We start from the raw sequence: 20,720 nt of genomic DNA on the forward strand, positions 1-20,720 counted from the left end.
GTCATAGATGAAGTCAGGTGTTTACAGGCTAAAGAGAAAAAGGGGAAAGGACTGTGCCCTGAGGAGCTCCTGTGCTGCTCATGACCTCATCAGACACACAGGCCTCACACACTGGTCTGTCAGTGGGGCCAGTCGCTGGTCCACTCCGGATGCCTCCAGTTTTCCTCTCAGCAGTGCAGGCTGAATGGCATTGAATGGACCAGAGAACTCAAAGAACATGATCCCTCCTGTAGTATTTGGACTCTCTGGGGTGTGGTCCTGGAACCACACAGGAGGTCTTCCACGGTACAGGAACCCTGTCCAGGTTCAGGCTCAGCTTGTAGATGTGCAGAACCACCAACGCAGCTGGTCTGGAGCAGATTCCACCTGTTGCCTTCCTGGTCTTGGTCTGTTTGAGCTGACAAATCAGCTGTAAGGCAGAGGCCGAGTCCAGCGGGGCTGGAGGAAGAAGCTGGGGAAAACGCTGGCAGTGATGGGTTAGCAGTAGAGGAGGAGGGCTGACGATGGCGATCAGATGTTACTGACTCAGAGTCACATCTGTTAAAAACCCAGATTCAAGCCGTTAGTCCACATCTGGTCAGAAGACACCGTTACTCCTCGAAGTGGCCAGAGATCGTCTTAGTGAGTTTTCCGTAATAAATATGTTCCTAAATGTTTTTTTATGGAGATGGAGCTGCTTCACAAAGCACACTTTAAACTGTTAATAAAATGTTTTTCTTTTTTAAACTCTTACCGAAATCATTGGATATTTTTGCCGAAGTTCCACACCGTAATTTTGAAGGAACATCTTACGTCTGCTACACCAAGAAAATTAAAGATAAGATCAAAAGCTCAGGGGTGCCCTTTATTTTCTAAATTCCAAACATTTTTAATCCATTTCATGTGAGGCTCAAACATGACCTGAGCACGTCTGCCTCGCCACAGCTGTTCTTACTAAAAACGGCTGCAGTGTTAGCAGCTGTGTTCCTGCTGATGCAAGAGGAAACGCAGACGTTCTGCTGAAAACTGAAGCTTCTTCAATGCTTCTGCATCTCTGGAGAAGCGGAGCAGACACAGGAGTTTGAACTTAAGCGACCTGAATACGGGAAACATGAGAGCAAATGAGGAAACTGATTTATTCTAAAATTTTAAAAGATGGTGAGTTTCATGTTTGTCTTCCCCCGATCAGCCTCCAAAAATGTCCACTTTTTTACTGAATGAACTTTCTGTACATATGATAGTTAAGAAAACAAGTTACCTAACAGAAAGAAAGAAAGCAGGGCGTCATTTTGTGATGCTTCATGAAACCATCGATGTGGAGGGAGAAGCTCGTGGAGGTTTTGTAACAGCCCTCATGTTTTTGGCTCTCTGCTTGCATTATTGTGCAACCTTAACATCACTACCCGTTTTTCCACACGAAAACACCCACACAGGGTCATTCTGACAGGAAGAAAGAGCCAAAACATTCAGACTCTATGGTAGACCAGTAGACCCCTGGAAAAGTTTTGTGTTTGAGCCAGAACCCAAAGGCATCGGGATCGAGTTGGAAAGTCAGAAAGGTCACCCAAGACAGACAGAAAAAGGAAAATCCTCCCAGAGAAAGTTTGATGAAAGATTGTTGTCACAAATCTAATATTCATCAGGATGCATCGGGTCGAATAACAGCAGAATCTTAACCACACACACTACACAAAGACAGTGGTTCTATTCCAATCGGCTCAGAATATCCAGACTTGGGGTTCGTTTGTCCAACAGAACAGACCTAGCATTAAGGTCAACAAATCAAAAAAACATGTCGTTCTAGTCAGGAAGGAATGAAAGAGAGAAATGACCAAAGTGTCATTCTGCATGTAAACAGCACTCAGATCTGCTTCAGAACTTATCGAAAAGTCGAAGATTAAGTTTTCCTCCCACAACAGATCCTCCTCCAGGTCCAGAACTTCTGCAACTCATGGAGGAAATGATGCCCCCCCCCCTTCACAAACCTTTGTGCACCACTTTATGTTGGGCTAAGACAAAGCTGTGGTTGTGGGGAAAAAATATTGACATTTTCCCTGCTTTTTCTGCCGCTGTCAGCATTCCTTTTAGTGAGCTTGTCCTTCATAAAAATGTTAGTTCCCTTCAAATTTCTTCCTTGCTTTCTGTTTCCATTGAACAAACTCTGGTTTGTCGGACTCTATTCTCCTGGAAACAGCAGATCTCAGTCTTGTTAGAACCTCTTTCCCACCTCTTTCGAGCTCCTGCTTGTGGGATTCTTCACCGTTCTTGGCGGTCGCATGAGATTGGTGTTTGATTTTCAATCCGGTGCTAATCACATCGTTAATCCTGGAGTTGTGTTCCTCGTCATCCATTCATTTTTCAGTGATCTCCATCCTGTTGACAGTCTGATCGTTCAGAGCTCATTCACATAGATATTTCTATATGTTTTCCTTCTGTTGTCTGTCTGTGTTCTTATGAACTGTGCTGCTGACCTCTTAGCCACATTCCTTTTGAAAAGGAGACTGATTGTAATGGGTCTTTCTCTGGGTAAACAAAGGGGGAAAAAAAACCGCTGGTTCAAATCCCAGTTGAGTCCTACCCGGGTGGAGTTTGCATTCATCTCAACCGAATTTGAATTGTTGCTCAGGATCCATCATGCTTTCTGTGTTCAGACGCAGCTTCACTTCATGGGAGTTTGTTACAGATTTACATGGAGGGGCTGGATTGTTCAGCAGCAGCTGTTGAAGGTAAATGTTCAGATATAAATGCAGCAAAGCAGGAGAGAAACAGGGTTGTTGTGTTGATGTTTGTGAAGGAGAACAGAGCAGCACGCACGCACACAGCCTTTGAGAAAGGTTTGGGTCGGTTACAGACTGGCAATGGAGGTTAGACTTGGGAGGCCATCCCATAATTGTTTGCACAAACTCAAGGCCAGATGTGGTTTTGTGGTCCAAGTCTGAAACTATTTAACTGCCTTTTCATAATAAAAAATCCTGATAGTAAAAACATCCCAGAGTTGTTACCCTTGTGCTATCCTAGGCACTTTAACGTTGGGAGTTGGGTCATCTAGACCCACTAGACAGTGCTCTGAACCTTTTTTCTTCAATGATTTGTGATCTTCACTGGTGTCCATGGATTACATGAAATCTTTGCACCTTTATCCACCTTTGTCATGGTAGGGAGAACACGTCAATGTAAGGGTGGGGTCATCTAAGATAGCACAAGGGATAAACTAGCACAGGCTTACATAGCAGATATGCATCATAGCCAACATTAACCCCTAAAAACAATGACAGGATTTTAGGAAAATTAGAATCTCAGCAGATGAGGAATTGGATGTTCCTAATCACCTTTTTTTTGCCTGGGGATACCTCCAAAGTTATTTCTGAATCAGTCTCACAGCTCCATGAAGCTTCTTCTGAGGAAACATCATTCTGTAAACATGCTCCTCTGTTGGATTCTTCCTCATCAACGCTCTGAAGCCTCTATGATGACCACTTTCTTTCTACTAGTTATTTAGGGTTCAAAATGAAGCTCTAACTAGATTTTAGCTTCGGAGAGCTTAAAAAACAAAAGACAATGGAGCAAGAGAAAAAGATCAGGACAGTATGACAAATATTGAAGCATGAACTCCATGGAGTCAGTTTACTGCTATGGTCACAGAACTACTCTGGTCTCTTTTGTGTTTTGAAATTTAATGATAAAATAATATCAAAAATAAAAAAAACACATGGCTCAGGTGATTGAACAGGTTATGATGATACAAGGCTCAGTGGTTCAATCCCCGCTCCCACCAGTCAACTGTCGCTGAACCCTTAGACAAGACCTTCCCTGCCTCCAGTGTGTACACCTGTATAGGGGACACAGATGGCCCGGCCCGCACAAAATAGCAAGACTGCAGACGCCCCCTCCCCAGAATCCTGCAGACTGTGCAAAGGGCTTGTAAGTGCTGTTCTCATGATACGTGTGTGGGGATCGTGATCCTTGTGTTCGGCCTGATTATTGGAAACTACACAATCGGAGTGTACCGTAGTTTGTGTGGACGTCCTAAGGGCACTTGTGTATCCTGAGCACACCCCGTGTGCAGCTTTCAGTCATGAAGGAGTAAATACTCACACCTTCCTAATGACTAGTGTGGCGTAAGGACACCATGACATCATCATCCGTACGTCACAAGTGTGTGTAACGTTCATAATCATTACAAATACTTTACATTACATTTACCACATGCACAACAATGGTACATTCCATTTTCAGCAGCTCTCAGGGGAACTGTAAGATACGCCTGCACTCCCAATTGGATGAAGCCACTCCTTTCTATGACCCTCCGCAGAATTGGAAAACCCAAAAACCTGCAGCGCCCACACGGGTCAACACCCTTACCAAGCATGTAACTCAGGCCTTCAGCGTCTGCATGGCTTCTGATGAAAATGTAATTATGGTTGACAAATTCATTAGTACATTCAGCCTTTTTGTGTTCAGTAAAAAAGAAAAAAGAAACAAAAAAAACATTGACATTGAGGTGTTTGTGTGCTTTTTTTAGGCTTTTACAATAAATATAATACAGTTCAGTGAAAACACACAAATGCATGCAACAGTTCGCTGAGGAGAAGCAGCAAAGTTTGCTTCTTCTTTTTCTTTTCCAGCTAATGCTCAGGACTGACACTTGAGCAGAGCGTGTCTGTGGGCGCTGAGCTGCTACAGTCCAACCCCTTCCATGTTGTCACATCACTAACATCAGAAGCAGACCACTTCTGTTTGGGTGAAACCAGAGCTGCAGACGTCCCAGTGCAGTCAGTGAAAACGCAGCCGCCGCTCTAGAAGAAACTCTTTCTCCTCCTCCTTAGAGATCTGGTTTCCCTTTACGCTGTGGGAAAAGATCACACACTGTAAGAGCGTCAACAGAACCAAGGGACCCAAAAGCATGAGGCGATAGCTCTTTATGATGAAAATAAGGGCTAAAATCTCCAAAGCAAATGACTAGAATGGATATTAAGGGTCTAGACATTTTTTGTGAGACACTCCGTCTGCTGTCCTTTATTGTTCCTTATTCTTCTTTGGATTCAAATAACAAAGCTCTCATGCATAAAGTCAGCAAGATGAAGAACTCTCTTTCGAGGCTTGATGGTGAACAAAGCAAACCTTTTATTTCCTTGTTCCTCCTGACCTTGTTCTCCTATGAGTAACTGGACTGGCTGTACGGTGCAGCTTAAAATGCCTTAAAGCTCCTGTTGGTTTAGCCAAAGTTTTCTCTTCAGTCATCTTCCCACGCTGACTAAGCATGAGCGACAAAGCAGAATTTGTCTTGATTCTTTTTTTTTTTCTGCACAGAAAACCTGTAGGTTTGCGTTTGTGTTGATGATTGAAACCTTTGAAACTGTTTCTATCTGTTCCCTGCAGTGACTTCTTTGCTGTAATGTGCCGTGCCATTCATCGGAATTCCTTCCTGTTTTACTGGCAGGTAAAGTGGGAGTGGTGCTCACCAAATCTCCTTAAACTTGGTGTTAACAGCCAGAGCCTCGGCGAGCCGCCGGATCCCCACCACCGTCAGCATGTTGTTGATCAACCTGCAGAGAACTGTCACAGCTGAGTTTCTTTCTAATGGTCCGTACCCGTGAGATTTCTGGATGACTGTGCTCCTCACCAGAGGTGGCTCAGACCCGTGTTTGCTCGAACCAGCTCAGCCAAGGTTGGAGCGGCGTCATCCCCCAGCTTGTTCTCCACCAACCTGCAGCAGGACAGATGGTGAAGGGGAAACCCGGTGCTGGTCCTCATGGGGTATTAACCCCTGCTGTTTCATGCACAGAAAGAGTTACATTACGTTCTCATTGCATTAAGCGATTACCAGAATATTCTGAGGACGCTGTTCTCCCTCAGCCCCTCAGCCAGGATCCTCCCTCCTCTGGATGTGATGCCATTGGCTGCCAGACTGAGGTTGGTGAGTGTCGGGTGGTTCCTTAAGGCTTTAGCGAAAGCCTCTGCGCCCTCATCCCCGATGCTGTTCCCCCACATCCTAAAACAGGAAAAGCAATGTTGTTGCATGTTGAAAAGTGGACCAAGATCCCGGAGAGGTCATGCCACCCAGGTCCACCTACCCCACATCAAATATGGAGGTGCTCTTCTGAATTGCAAGGGCCAGATATCTTCCACCTACGCCTGTGATCTTGTTTTTACCAAGCCTGAGGAACAGTGACAGTCTTCAACATGAACTCCAAATAAAACATTTATATGATTCTCTCTGTTTTACCGAGGAAACCATCAATCTGGAGAATATTTACAACTTTTCTAATCAAAATAATTTTAAACACTTGATAAAAAATGCAACACTTCACTAACCATTTAGGGAAAATAGATGTTTACGCAACTTGTGCTGCTGTCAAAGGATTCAGATTGTTTTTTTTAAGTAACCAGTCAATGTGCCTTATATCAGGTGTAAAAAGTTATTCAAGCAGCTTTCAGGACAAAAACATTTGGTAACATTTGGTTTGTGAAGTGTTCTTCATTTCCAGGACTGGAACTTACTTGAGCACCGCCAGCTTGGGGCATTCCTCGATTATGTGGGCGACCAGCTTGGCTCCCACATCTGTGATGTTATTGTTGTAAAGCCTGAACACAGAAACACAGTCACTTCCTGTCCAGCAGGCAGGCAGGACGCCAAAATGAGCCAAAAGCTCGCATTCGTGCATCAACCGAGGGGTGGCGGTGGTGGCAGGTTACGCTCCCCCACAGACACACAGATCAGGTAAAGTCCCACTAGTTTTCACACAGCAGAGTCGGAAACTTTTTCTGTGTGTTTAACCCCTCCCTTTGGGGGATCAGTGAGATGCAGTCACAGCCGTTCCAGGGTTTTACCCCCCCCCCCCCCCCCCCACTCCAACCCGGGTTGTTAAAACAGGGAGGCACTTGCCTAAACAGGGGGTCCATGCAAACATCACCCACTGCATTTTAAATACACATTTTGTTACATTCAAACACTTTTCCCTCACACAATACACACAATAAGAAAGGGGTCAACAGTGGCCCTCTGTCAGATGGTGCAGACTAGTGGTTTTGCCCCAGGGGTGTTGGCTCCAGGGGTCCAGTGTCCCCAGTCCATGCAGTGAGGGGGACTCAGGATTTACAAAACTGGAATTAAATCAATCTGAGTTTTTTGCTCCCCAGGATCCGGTTTAAGGTTCCCAGTGTCCTGCGACAGATTTCTCTGAATGTTTACTGTCGCCTCTGTGGGGACAGTGGCCTGGCCAGTTTTAGTTTGCCACTCTTTCTGCCTGTCAAGGGCCTCCTGCCGGCACTTTCATCTTTGGGGTGAGGATGGCTTTGGGTAGGGGGGCCTGGCTTAGGCCCCCCCATGTGGTTTTGGGAGTTTTGCTTAAAGTTGCTGTGATCATTTTGTGATCATACGTTGAGCCCCACATGGAGGGAAATCATCAGTGGCTTTTGTCATAATTGCCCCAACAATTGATTTCTTATCTATTGCAGATTGAGTTTTTCAGTCTGGTGCAGGTCAAAAATCTTGGTTTTGGGGTACTTTGACAGCTCTTTGGTCAAGAATGTGAACACGTGTCTTTTATACACATTACAGTTCAAAAAGCTGTCATCAATACAGGTAATGAGTGCAGGACAGAGAAGCATGTTAAAAAAGCTAAAAGGAATGGAAATCTTGCTTGTTTGTTGATGACCAAATACTAAATTTGACCCATTATTTAATAAATAAAAAAATCCAACAATGTGATTTCCTGGATTCATAGGACAGGCCTTTCTCATCTTTTTAAACGACTTCTTCAGTCGTCATGTCAGGCTGATGTTGTAGTGTTGACATGGCTGACAGCAGCTCACTGATGTCCCCGCCCCATCGTGCTTACATCACCATGGTTCGATCAAACGGTTATACTACAAGTGGGACCAAGTCATTGTTTTGCACGTCCCAAGTAAGTCTCAAATCTTTGTCCTCAAGTCTGAGTCAAGTCCCGAGTCAAGACCAACAAGTCTCAAGTCGAGTCCAAGTCCTGCTGTTGAATGTTTCAAGCCCTTTCAACAAAAGAGTAATATTATTTACACAGATTATGGATGCTTCTAATAAGTGTATTTATTTATCACAATATTACAAGCATTTTAGGTCAATGACCTCTGAGCTCAGGCAACCCTGTCAAAAATACATCACTGGAAGATTTTTATTTTTGACAATAACAGAGAAGATTTCAGTGGGATTTAAAACAGAAATGTTAAACGTTAAACTAAATGTTGCATCAAAAAAGATACATTTTTTACTTTGAACAGGCGATACAGAAATTTTGAGCATATGATTAAATTGATTAGATTCATAAATTGCATTTATAGTGGACAGATATTTTTGTATCAAGTATACGTCTCATGACGGCAGGTGAGAATGATAATAAGTGAAACACTAAAATACAGACACCCACACATGCATTCGGAAAAAAAAATGTAAATGTAAAAAAAAAAGGAAGGACAGCAGCAAAAATCAAAGAAGGACTGAGACCCCCAAAGAGAGAAAGGAAGCTTTTGACAAAAACACAACACCACAGAGCACAAAGCTAAGCAAAAAACCCCAAAAAGCTCATATAGCAGCTCTGTGAATTCTGCATAACGTTTGCTGGATTTTTATCAGGGAAACAACCGAGAACACCCTAGCCCGAGGCACCAGCCGCCCCTCTGCGCCCACTCAGATCGCTCGCATCCCGCTGCAGGTAAAGATCTGAGCAGTAGAAATACTGTCTCCTTCATTTAACTGCTGTTAGCTGTGCTTTCATTCAGAACCCACCGAGCTATGAAGTTAGTCGTTGTTGACATTTATGCCATGACATAATGACACTGGCAAACAGAAACTCGTGCTGCAATTGACAGAGCAATGTTTTCCTGCAATTTGATTGGATGGCTTGTCGGATCAAACCGCTGTGGTCCTAATTTGATTGGCTGTCATGCCGACATCAAACAAAAATGTGAACAAACATAGAGACAGAGTGACCGCGGTGTGGGCTTTGTCAAAATGTTTCTAATCTTTGGATTTGGGGCAAATAGCAAGTCTTTCCGAGTCAAGTCACAAGTTACTGATGTGAAAGTTCAAGTCGGGTCTAAAGTCATCAAATTCATGACTTGAGTCTGACTCGAGTCCACACCTCAGGGTGATACTGACATTAGGAGCAAAGGAACAGCTCCAGAGGAACAATGTCTACTCACCCCAAAATCTGCACAATTTTGTGCTTGCACAGTTCTTCAGCCAAAATCTCTATGCTGCTGTCTGACAGGCTGTTAACAGACAACCTAAAGAGAAACCAACAGGTGAGCAAAGAAGCAGCTCTGCAGAAAAGAACATCCACCATTGCAGATCAGGTTGTGCAGCTTTCAAATGGGTTTCGTTTTTTTTTTTAATGTGACAGAGCCCCCACCCATTTCTGACCATCTGTGAATCTGGTTTGGTTTGTTACAAAGACTTTTGGGAAGAACAGAATTTCAAACTTTAATTCTAACCATATATGTCTATGAAGTCAAACTGGTTTGTTATACTTGACAATGATTTGCCAACATTAGTGAGAAAGAACGGCATTATACAGTACAGACCAAAAGTATGGACACACTTTTTCATTCAAATGAATGGGAAGGTGTGTCCAAACTTTTGGTCTGTACTGTATTTTAAAACAATTTATTTACTGGTAAAAATCCCTTTGATTTGCTAAAAGAACTGATAAAAATGGATCTATTTTCAAAATGCATTTACTTCATTCATCTCATCTCAATGAGGTGGAACCTGAGATGAGTGTAAAGAGTTTTACATTGGACTGAATATTTGCTAAGGTTTAGGGTTTAGCTGCAGCCTTTCCTTACCTCACCACAGTCATCCTGCTGAAGGACGGCCTGAGCTGCTTCACTCCATAGTCACTGATGTTGTTGTTGTCCATGTCAAGCCGCAGGAGCGTCCGATGGTGCTGCAGGACAAAGTTTAGGGCGGTGCAGTCGCCAGAGTACACGTTACAGTAGCCCAGCTTGATGAAGTACGGCGTGATGCCCTTGGCTGTCATCTGAGCAATCTGTTTGCTCCCCGTCTCAAAGATGCACCGCACCATCCAGAGGAAGTTGGGCAGAACGTGAACCTTAGTGCCGTCATCCCCTTTGTAAGTGGGTAAGCCCTTCATGTGGCTCCGGACCACTGTGGACAGGTAAGACTTCAGCGTAGCCCGTTTTTTCCTCAGTAAATTCGAGCATACCAGATGTCCCATCAAGCCGAGTTGAGACTTTGCCAGGAGCCCGCACAGGAACAGGTTGGTGAACAGAAAGTGCTCATTGGTGGAAAATGGTTTGCTGAGGCTCAAATTCACAGGGCGGCCGATGCAGAAGGTGAAGGGCAGACAAGATGGCTCCTGTCTCCAGCTGCACTCGCTGAAGAACTTGAGGATGGTGCCTGTAGGAGCCTGTTCCTCCAGCACTAGAGCAAACGCAGCCAGAAACGACTGCAGGGTGGTGTGAATGAATTCAAAGCTCCCAGGGCCTCTGCCGGGGTCGTAGTCACTGACCGGTTTCAGGAACCCCAAAGCCAAGTCCTCCTCTGTCAGACCACACTCACTGATCTCCTCCTGACTGCAGATTAAACTTCTGCGCTCCAAGCCCTGAAGAGCCAGCCTGGAAAACGCCGTGAGGGGCCTGAGTCCGGCCCTGAAGGTTTCTGAGGTGCAGCGAGTGCCTTTTCTCAGGGAGGAGGCCGCCGGTGAGGCCAAGCGGCTAAGGAAGACCTCACACAGCAGCAGGAAGATGTTTGTCAGGGTGATGCAGGTGTCAGGCAGGTGAAAGTCGTCATGCATGGTCTGCAGGTGCCTGAAGCTCTTGAAGACGATCCAGCAGAAGAGGGGGGTGGAGCACAGGCCGCAGAGGTGGGGGCTGGCATCCAGCTGAACTGACACAAGTTCCCGATGCTCCTGCTCCTTAAAGTGAAGATCGATGTAAGCCTTCAGGTGGTCTGGAGAGAATCCTCGGAGAGCTACCTTCTTCCGCAACACCCGACTTTGGATCTCGATCCCTGTTCGTGCTGTCATCACCTTTTTGGAGCCTTTCAGCAGCTTCCCACTTAGGAGGCTCATGAGCAGCTGGAGGGCATTGGCCTTGTCTTCTGGAGACACCACTTCAGGAAATTTCACAATGTCCACATCCTCCTGAATTTCATCATAGCCATCAAAGGTGAAAACAACCTTCTCAGGAAAGCGCAGGATGTAATCGAAGACTTCATTGTCCGGGTCATGGTCCGGGTAACAGTTATATTTGAACAACAGGTTCCTGAGGGAAATCTGCTCTGCATCCTTGAAGATGTTGAACATCCTGCAGCGAAACTTGAAGAAGAAGAGGGCATCCGTCTTCAGCTCCTTCTTGGACCAGAGGTTTGCCAGCTTTTGCAGGAGGATGGACTTTCCCACTCCAGCATCTCCCATCACATAAATGACTTCACCCTGGGGATTGAAGACTGCATCATCTCCGAGGAGCTGGTCCAAATTGTCCAAGAAGCCCAGGTTCTCATTGGTGTCGTTTAGTAACTCCATCACAGTGTCGGTGTAGAGGTCTTCCAGCTGGGTCTCCTCCTGCTGCCCGTACGACATGATGAAGCTGGTGTCCCGGCTGATCTCGTACCGCAGCTTCTGGCTGTACCTGCTGACTGAAGGTTTGAACAAACAGTCAGTCAGCATTCTCTGTCGGATTTGCTGACAGTCTACAAATGAAAGCTTTTCTCACATTTATCTGCTGACATCAGGCTAAAATTATTCAAAATAAATATGAATAAGTGATGGTAAAAATATTTGACTTCAAGTCTCTGCGCATTTATTAATTAGAGATTGGCTGCCTTCATGTCATGTGTAAACTTGTTCACACTGAAGGTGATTCACGCATCAGGGGTCTTCACTTTTAATGTTAAGTCAATGTTAAGGCACAGTCAGAGGTTCTGTTCAGCGTCGCAGCCTATTTTAGGAGTCACAGCGTGTCCAGAGTTCAAATATCCTTAACTTTGGTGAAGAACACACATAGCATTAACCTATCAGGTACTCAGCTTTGGCTTGTGATGTGTTAATTATGTGATGAGTGGGTTGAGTCTAAACAAACATGGAGAAGAATCGGATTATTCTCCTCTAGAACATTCCATCCATCCATCCATCCATCCATCCATCCATCTTCTTCTGCTCATCCGGGACCGGGTCTCGGGGGCAGACTTCCTTCTCCCCTGCCGCTTCCTCCAGCTCCTCTGGGGGGAAGCCGAAGGGTTCCCAGACCAGCCAGGAGACATAGTCTCTCCATAGTCTCTCCATCCGCCCAGTGGGACATGCCCAAAACACCTCCCCAAGGAGGCGTCCTGGAGGCATACGGACTAGATGCCAAGCCACTTCAACTGGCTCCTCTAAATGTGGAGGAGAAGCAGTTCAACCCCAAGCTCCCAACGGGTGACTGAGCTTCTCACCCTTTCTCTAAGGGAGTACCAAGACACCCTACGGACGAAGCCCATTTCAGCCGCTTGCATCTGGGACCTGGTTCTTTCGGTCATGACCCAGAACTCATGGCCATAGGTTAGTATTGGAACGAAGATCGACCAGTAAATTGAGAGCTTTGCTTTCTGGCTCAGCTCTCTCTTCAGAATCAGAATCAGAATCCGGCTTATTGTCAAGCTTACACTGACATACGAAATGTCATTCCAGTACAACCCAAACAAGATTAAACATACAACAGAAATACACAGATACAGGTCAAAGTTAATTTAGGCGCAGCCAACGTCCTCATCACAACAGACTAGTACAGCGACCGCATACCGGCGGATGCCGCACCAATCTGCCTGTCGATATCACGCTCTGATCTTCCCTCACTCATGAACAAGACCCTAAGATATTTAAACTCTTCCACCTGGAGCAGGGACACTTCACCCAACAAGAGAGGACAAACTACCATTCTCTGGTCATGAACAATGACCTCTGAACTTTATGATTTTGAATTAATTAAAATAATAATAAAAAATAATACAAAGATTCTCTAATTTTATTCTTATTTTTCATCCTCAGACTTGGGGGACAGTCAGTCAACAAACTGGGTCACAGAGAGACGGAAGCACTGCTGAAAACGTCTATCATTCAGACGCAGCTTCTGCAGTAGATGGTCAACCTCACCGTCCTGGGAGAGTCTCTGAATGATGTCATGAACCCACACATGGAGACACAGATGATTCTATAGAGCTCTTCAGAATTTAATAAACCTGATCTCTCAACATCATCCGTGTCTTCATGCATCGTATGTGAGATATAGTCAATGCTTCCATGTCAAAACTTTTAATGGTAGCTCCTCCCACATGCGTCCAGAATGTCAAGTTTATGACCACATTTTTGGACAGGTGTTGAGTAAATTTGACGCTTGTCCAAACAGAGGTGAATTTGATGCGTGAATTGTATTCTGTGTGAATGCAGCATTACAACTTCTGGTAAAACTTGTTTTTAAATATGTAGATATAACGGTCATTTTTTAACTGAAACTCCCATCAAAACAAAAGACAGAGCTAACTTCATCCTTTCATCTTCATGGAGTATTTTTGTAGACATGGCAGAGGCTGAATGAGGCTCTGCTGCCAGAAGAACACTCACTGGGGTCGCTGTTGACCACTTCCATCCCAATGACACTGCCTCTCGGGTGGAAGTTGATTTCCTCCAGCCATGGCTGCAGGTCTCTGTACGCATCACACACTTTGGAAATGATGTAGATGAAAAACTCGCAGGCCTCTTCCCCCTTACACTGCACCAGCTCCAAGACTTTACGCACCTGGAGGAGACTGAGAAGGTCTTTATCTGGGCAGACAAGTCACTTCCGCGACATTGACGGAGGTTGCAGGCTCCTACCTTATCTGGTTTGGTGGGGATTCGCTGAACAATCTCCACATCCTCCTGGCAGAAAAAGCCATTCAGCAGCAGGTTGTCCAGTAGGCACTGGATGCTGGTGAGCGTGGACACCAGCAGCTCTCTGTGGTAGGTCAGCAGGGGTAGGCACGGCCCGCTGGCTTCTTCCATCTGAGCCCCAGTCGCAGTGCAGCAATCACCTTAGCACAACCAAAAAACTATGACAATGTGAAATTATTTTACAAACTCTCCATGCCATTTTACGTGACACAAAAGAGTGTGTGCTGGAGAGTAGATTTTCAGGAAATCAGTGACAGAAGGTGAAACTCTGAATATTAAGTTTAGGACATCAAAGTTTCAATGAGAAGAGTTGGGAGAACATCGCAGGACTGCAAAGGATAAAGGGATGGACGGAGGACCTACATGGAGGCCCAGAGCAGAGCTATGGTTGAGATGGAAACAGAAGAAAGAGTGCTATCCCTGCTCTAGACCCACCTTCTCCTCAAAGCAGCGGAAGAGTAGCAGCCTCTTGACGGTAAAAATCCTGTGGTTTTCAAGGAAAACATGAACATACAAAACGTTTTGTTCACGAAGATGTTTTCTTTTAGATGCACTTTAAGTTCATGTATTTTATCCCTGGTCATTTATATTGAAAGCAGTTTATGTCTTAAATAACTTAAAGCAAAGTTCCTAGCTACTTGATTTTTTTTTTCTGGGAGAATTTTATTTACGTTTACAACACATTTGCACTAAATGGTGTAATTTCTGTTTAACAAAGATCCTATAATTTGTTCACAGAATTAATGTCTGATTTACAGCTATTTTTTTAAATAATGCGATGGCTATAGCTTTGTTTTTTAAATGTTAATACCAATAAGCCTGGCAGCTACTTGACTTATTCATTTTTATCCTGTTTACAGCCATTTTGTACTAAATAATGGCTGCTGTTCATGTTCACTATTGTTTAAACTGAATTTTACAGATATTTCCAAACGAAAATTGTCATTGTTTGTCAAAAACACAGTATTACAGATTTCAGCAATGATACACAAAAGTCTGTTATTCATTACACCAAATAAAACACAAGTTGCTCATTATCATTGTGTTTCTTCTTTCACTTTTGGCTTCTCCCATCAGGGGTCGCTACAGTGAGACAACCCTCCCTCGAGGATGAGTTGCATGGTTAACGTGGCAATGTTTTACCCTTCCTGATGCAACCCTCTCAATCCAACCGGGCTTGGGACTGGCACAGCAGCAGAGAAAGGAATAGGGAGCAGCCCGGAATTGAACCCTGGTTTCATGGACAGAAGGCGCTGCAAACCAACACAAGCTAAACCGGACCCGTTCATTATCATTGTGTTTAAAAACTAAAAAATAAATAAATGGGGAAATATTTTCCAAAAAACAGTTTCTCAAGTTCTTTGATATATTGTGAGTTGTTAGAGACGATATATATTGATTATCGCATTATCGACATCTCGTGATAGTATCGTTATCGTGAGCGATGTATTGCAAATCAAATCGTATCGTAAGGTACCCAGTGATTCCCAGCCCTACTATGTAGTGCCGTGAATTCTAAAAGAATTCAGACACCATGCTCATTACTTTTTTTATTTTTTTTAACGGCGGATATGATGTCATCGTTTTCACGAAGTTAAAATATAATTAAAATGAGCATTTTGCGACGATTATTTATGAGTCCACTGTCTTCTTCTTTTTTTTTTTTAACTTGTCCTGTCCAACAGCTGGGCAGGCAGATGAGAACTGAAGGCCTCTTGTGTTGGACATATTTTACTTTAACAACAGACAAACCAAAGGTATGTCTGAATAAACCCCTTTTGTAATTGAGGCCAAACTTTATTAATTTCAACCATGTTTGAAAATCTTTGGTGTTGGACCAGACGGAAAAGGAAAGGAGGGAAGAAGAGAGAGGGATGTTAGAGAAAGGGGGGGGGGGGGTAGGAGGGGGATAATGGGGGGGGGGGGTAAGACCATGAAGTAGCATAAAGCAACAAGTTTAATGGTTGTTTATCATTACGGTAAGGTTCAAATGTAGTACAAATCTCAAAGGGCGGGGCCTGTCCACACACACACTCAAATGTTATAAACACACCTGCTAGCTGCAAAAATGTCCACGTCAACATGTACACAAAACAGATAGTGTTCACACACGCATACTTATGCCTTCAAACCAACTAGTGAAATATTTCATTCATCCAATCATGCAAACTATTAGTGCAAAGGTGAGCTAACACCTGTGCTCAGGTGAGTGTTTATGTTCTTCTAAAATGGATGGTGGAATGTAAAAAGAAGGAGGGAGAGTGCCCAGCCATCCCCACACCAAGACCCCCGCCGAAGCAGCAGCGGCAGCAAGAACCCCCAAGCGCCACACAGCAGCAGGCAGGGAACAACCGCCCCCCGGGCGACAACATCTTCCACCCATGCCAGGGCCAGCAGGACCGCCGGGAGGCCCCCAGAGCCAGAGAGCAGGGAGGCAGCCCCCCCGCCGCGCCGGGAGAGCCCAACGCAGGGCGCCACCCGAGAAGGGTGCCCACAGCCCCACACGAGCACCCTATCATCACCCAGGAGTTCCGGGTATCCTCAAGCCCCAACCCCAGGTACGAGTCAGGACCCCCCAAGGGAGACCGCTCCGCACTCCAGGCAGCCACCCACCCGGCCCACGGTTGGTCCAGGGAGGAGCAAGGCAGGGGCCAGCCGCCCCCGCCCAGGAGGGGAGAATCCCAGGGAAAAGGGGGGCCCACGAGGGGTGTCGTAAACATGGCCCGACCAGGCTCAGCCACAGTTGGAAATTTGCTCAGGGGCAAGGACCAGAACCCACCCCACAGGGACACGGACACCCCGGCTCAGGTGTAATTTGATTTGTTGGCAGCGTGTCTTAAGAGTTCCTTAAGAAGTCTCCAGCTTGTTCAGAATGCAGCAGCTAGATTGTTAGCAGGAACTAGCAGAAGAGATCACATCACCCCTGTGTTAGTTTCGCTCCATTGGATCCCATTTGATTCTAGAATCAAGTTCAAGATCCTCCTGTTAACCTATAAGGCCTTACATGGAATGGCCCCGTCCTATATCAAAGACCTCATAGTCCCTTACCATCCAATAAGAACACTTCGCTCACAAAATGCAGGACTGCTTGTGGTTTCTAGAATTAGTAAAAGTACAGTTGGAGGTAGAGCGTTTAGCCACCAAGCCCCTGTCTTATGGAATAAGCTCCCAGCTCATGTAAGAGAGGCCGACTCAGTTTCTACATTCAAAGTTAGACTGAAAACATTCCTCTTTGGACAGGCTTATTGTCAGACTAGTTAGTATTTAGAGATTATTTAACTTAATGTTAATTTGTTTAAATTAAAATTAATAACAATAACAATTTGTTTTTAGTAGGCTGCTAGAAGTTGAAGCTGGGGTAGCTATGGAGCACTGGGGTTCTGTCCTCTTTTCTTTTCTACTTCTACCCTTCCTCTCTTCTCTATTCTTGATCATTATTCATCATTTAGTTCTCCATGCCTCTGTTTGGTGCAGTGCCATTCATGTACTGTCCCTCTTTCCCACCCCTCCTGGGGAGTGGTTGTGCTTCCAGATTCCAGTTGACTCATCTGTGCTCCTGTTCCTGACCGTGTACCTCGTCGTTGCTCCCGCTCCTACACCTGGCTGTGGATCCTGCCTCTGGCTCGTCTCTGCTCTGAACCTGGCCGTGTACTTTGTCTCTGCTCCTGCTTCTACACCTGGCTGTGGATCCTGTCTCCAGCTCGACTCACGTCCCGACTGTCCCCCCAACTCCGGCTGGATGAAGCTCGTCTGCTGGACTTTGTATATGTAGTTGTAGGGTTAGATAAGTTAATTCTTAATGAATTGAATTGAAGTGCAAAGAGGTCGCTGACTTACTGAACAGTGAATTGCTACAGACCTCTAAACGTCATGTGACCGTCAGATTAGCCTAAGTAATGGGTTTCATGGCCGAGCAGCAGCAGCCAAGCCACACATCACCAAGTGCAATGCAACGCATCGTGGACAGCCTTCCCAGAAGAGCTGAAGCAGTTATAGCTGCAAAAGGTTGACGGACATCATATTGAACTTTACGGGTTAATAATGGAGTGGTACTTTAGTTCATATGTCAGTCAAGCCAGGTGAGCCAATACTTAGGGTAATATAGTATACTAAAGCTGTAAATTTGAACCCAGACACTTCTGATGAAGAAATTTTACCAGTACTGTCAAAACTTGCCACGGGAGCCTTAAGGATACAAGAAGTGTTAACTAGTTAAGAAACACAACCACACTCAGTGTAGCAGATTTGTACATCCATGAATTCTTACACAATTTTTACGTAGGACCTAAGTGTTTCTGTTGTAACAACATGCTGGTTTGGTAATTTGATGAATACAAAAATAGATTTTTTGTATTGTCAGCAACAAAGAAAGCTTGCTTTGATATTTTAATAGTTTATCAAAAAACACATATTTGTAATAAACAAAAGAAGAAGAAGGGGGTCTAATGGTCACTTTAGTTTAGTCTTTTTAGTTTTGTTTAGCAATCAGCTATAGTATTTTATAACTGATTTTATGTTTGTAACAATTAGTGAAGTCCACTGAGACAACTGTGTTGTAATGTTGAGCTATTTAAATAAAACTCAATTGAATTGAAGACACAAAGAAACATTAACTCCTTGTATTCTAAAGGCTCCCATTAAAGAATTCTGTCAATGAGCGCAGTGAGGAGCGCCCATAGCCTCAGGTCTTTAGTACAAAATAATGAACCGCACTAAGTACGAATAAAGCCTGTATTTACAATAATTAATTCAATAACATTTAACTGCAGAAGCACCTGGATAATGTTCATCTAGATCTAGAAGACACACATCTCTAGATATTTGTCTGTGATTATAGGTTCTATTGTGCTTTTTTGTGTTCATAAGCTCCATCATTTGAAGTCACCAAATGTTGTCTGGCCCTAAGAAAAGTTTTGATCCTTGGATTGATTACTTTGGTTGATTGATTGATGTCTCTCACATCTCATTGGTACACAGAACGGAGCTGAAGACTTGATGGCTGCAGTTCAAAGCAGCCTCATGTAGTAATTCTGTAGTATTAGTCACGTTTACGATGATCGCCGCTCTTCCAGCTGACAGCGACGTCTCTCAGAACTCACAGCACCCCTTCTCACCTTCTTCCGGTCTTCACGGCTGCCCTCCTCGTCTCCCGATTCCGCGCCGCGACATCTCCGCGGCTGCTGTTCTTCTTCCAGGGCAAACACGCAGCTGGACGGAACAAACACCTGAAGTGAAAGCACCGCCCCGTCCACCTGCATTCACGTTCCCACCACCCAGCAGCCGCGCCAAGGAAAGCGAAAGTCAACCCACGGAGAGTCACGAGAAAAGTCCCGGGACCACACCGTCTATGCCCAGGACGGAGAGCAGGAGAGGAAGTGAAAGTTTACGTCAACCTCCTGCGAACGCCCCGCGGTGCGTTCAAGACATGCTCGTTCATGAATCAAATGATTCATTTGGAGACAAAAAAACAACTGTTAAGACTTGAGAGAAACTGAAAGTAGAGTTCCAAAAAATAAAATAAAAACTAGGAGCAGCGGAACTTGGCAAATGAAGGACTCATGACCCAAAAAGGTAGAAACCCAGAAGAACTGAAAGGACGCAGCCAAAACCTGGAGCAGCTGAAGAGAAGTGGTGTGGTTTGAAGACAAAGGGCCCAAAATGGACTCAGTAGTGAAGAAAAACAAAGACGGAACAGAACTAAAGGCTGTTCCAAGGACAAATCTGCACAATTACCTACAGAGATGATCATGTTTGCTGTATTTCCTCAGAGGATTGTCATTTTCTAAATGTCTGTAACCTCATGGTGGGCAGGTGTGTGAACCCCATACAGGTGAAGCCCCACCAAACACAGAGGCTTTCCTAACAATTCAAAAGATTCTTCAATGATGGTGAGGTCTGGTGGGCGTCTGAACCACAGCATCCTCTACAGAGCACTAGCACCGTCACAATCCCATGACTGCAATGAAAGTCCAGAAAAGTCTTTATCAGTGATGTGCGGTGTGGATGTGAACACAAAAGAGCTGCTGACTGTGTTTCTGATGACTTATGGTATCTTTTTAATAAAAACTAAATGCAGACAATCTCTAACGCATGAGGTAATAAACCATATATGAAACTGTTGAAGGAAAATATGCGGAAACGTTAGGTTTTATAAATTAAACTTCTAATGTATTTTTTTGCTTGTTTTATCCTAACTTCACTTGTTTTTATTCCCCCATCACATCCAAAATCTGGCTGGTTGGGGGGGGGTTACACCACACATTTACTGTTTGACATAAGGACCCTCCATCCTGTAAAACTTAGGTTTGAGATTTTTTCCTTATAAAATGAAAAAAATAACCATGTCATACGAATTAAGCGTTTATTTAAAACTTTCAACTTGATTTAAAACTGTTCTAAAAGTCCCTAACATGATTAGAGATCCTTCCTACTTTGTAAATGATTGTGGTGTTTGAATGAAGAAACATTGCTTTTTGTTTTTTTAAAGAAACCTCTTAAAGGTAATGATTTGTGATTTGGAGAATTGTATGTCTGACTTGATTATTCAGAAAAGCTAAAAAGTGATGATTTTGTTCTGAAAACATGCACACAAGCAGATCCAAAAGGGTTTGAGTGGCAGCTAAAGGTAACCATCCTTACCAGTGACTCATTTGTCTGTAATCAATGTGTGTGGACAAAAGGTCTTGAAGTTTCTGGACTCCCAACAGATTTTATCCTTTATCCTTTATCCAGTGCTGCACTGACATTTCTGGATCCTGAGTCATCGGAAAAGCCAAATAGCTGTCAAAAGATCTACAGGAAAAGGTAACTGAGCTGTACAACACAGGAAAGGGATAG

General features: G+C 44.4%; 1 protein-coding gene across 4 annotated transcripts; it reads right to left on the bottom strand.

Moving 5' to 3' along the window:
* Window positions 1–3,634: 3,634 nt before the first annotated feature.
* Window positions 3,635–19,303, bottom strand: nod1 (nucleotide-binding oligomerization domain containing 1). Of its 4 annotated transcripts, none has more exons than XM_078932529.1 (12): window positions 18,998–19,237; window positions 14,319–14,367; window positions 13,827–14,023; window positions 13,575–13,657; window positions 9,802–11,614; window positions 9,157–9,240; window positions 6,481–6,564; window positions 6,054–6,137; window positions 5,804–5,971; window positions 5,603–5,686; window positions 5,442–5,525; window positions 3,635–4,825 (listed from the first exon to the last, which is right to left on the bottom strand). In XM_078932529.1, the coding sequence occupies exons 3-12, from the start codon at window positions 13,886–13,888 to the stop codon at window positions 4,753–4,755; spliced, it is 2,619 nt and encodes an 872-aa protein (XP_078788655.1). In that variant the 5' UTR covers window positions 13,889–14,023; window positions 14,319–14,367; window positions 18,998–19,237; the 3' UTR covers window positions 3,635–4,752. The 4 variants fall into 4 exon arrangements, with proteins under 4 accessions (XP_078788655.1, XP_020565631.1, XP_011483244.1 ...); XM_020709972.3 differs by having other exon boundaries at window positions 13,575–13,749; window positions 18,998–19,125; XM_011484942.4 differs by lacking the exon at window positions 14,319–14,367 and having other exon boundaries at window positions 13,575–13,749; window positions 18,998–19,303.
* Window positions 19,304–20,720: the final 1,417 nt, after the last annotated feature.

This window comes from Oryzias latipes, chromosome 16 (assembly GCF_053564925.1).
Source record: "Oryzias latipes strain Hd-rR chromosome 16, Olatipes_Hd-rR_3.1".
In the NCBI taxonomy this organism is placed as follows: Eukaryota; Metazoa; Chordata; class Actinopteri; order Beloniformes; family Adrianichthyidae; genus Oryzias; species Oryzias latipes.

Excerpts from the sequence above, each read along its gene's own strand:
- nod1 (XM_011484942.4), bottom strand. The coding sequence starts at position 13,994 with ATGGAAGAAGCCAGCGGGCCGTGCCTACCCCTGCTGACCTACCACAGA. Across the intron at positions 6,138-6,480 it reads CCCAAGCTGGCGGTGCTCAA|GCTTGGTAAAAACAAGATCA; the intron begins GTAAGTTCCAGT and ends ACTGTTCCTCAG. Across the intron at positions 4,826-5,441 it reads ACCAAGTTTAAGGAGATTTG|CGTAAAGGGAAACCAGATCT; the intron begins GTGAGCACCACT and ends CTTTTCCCACAG.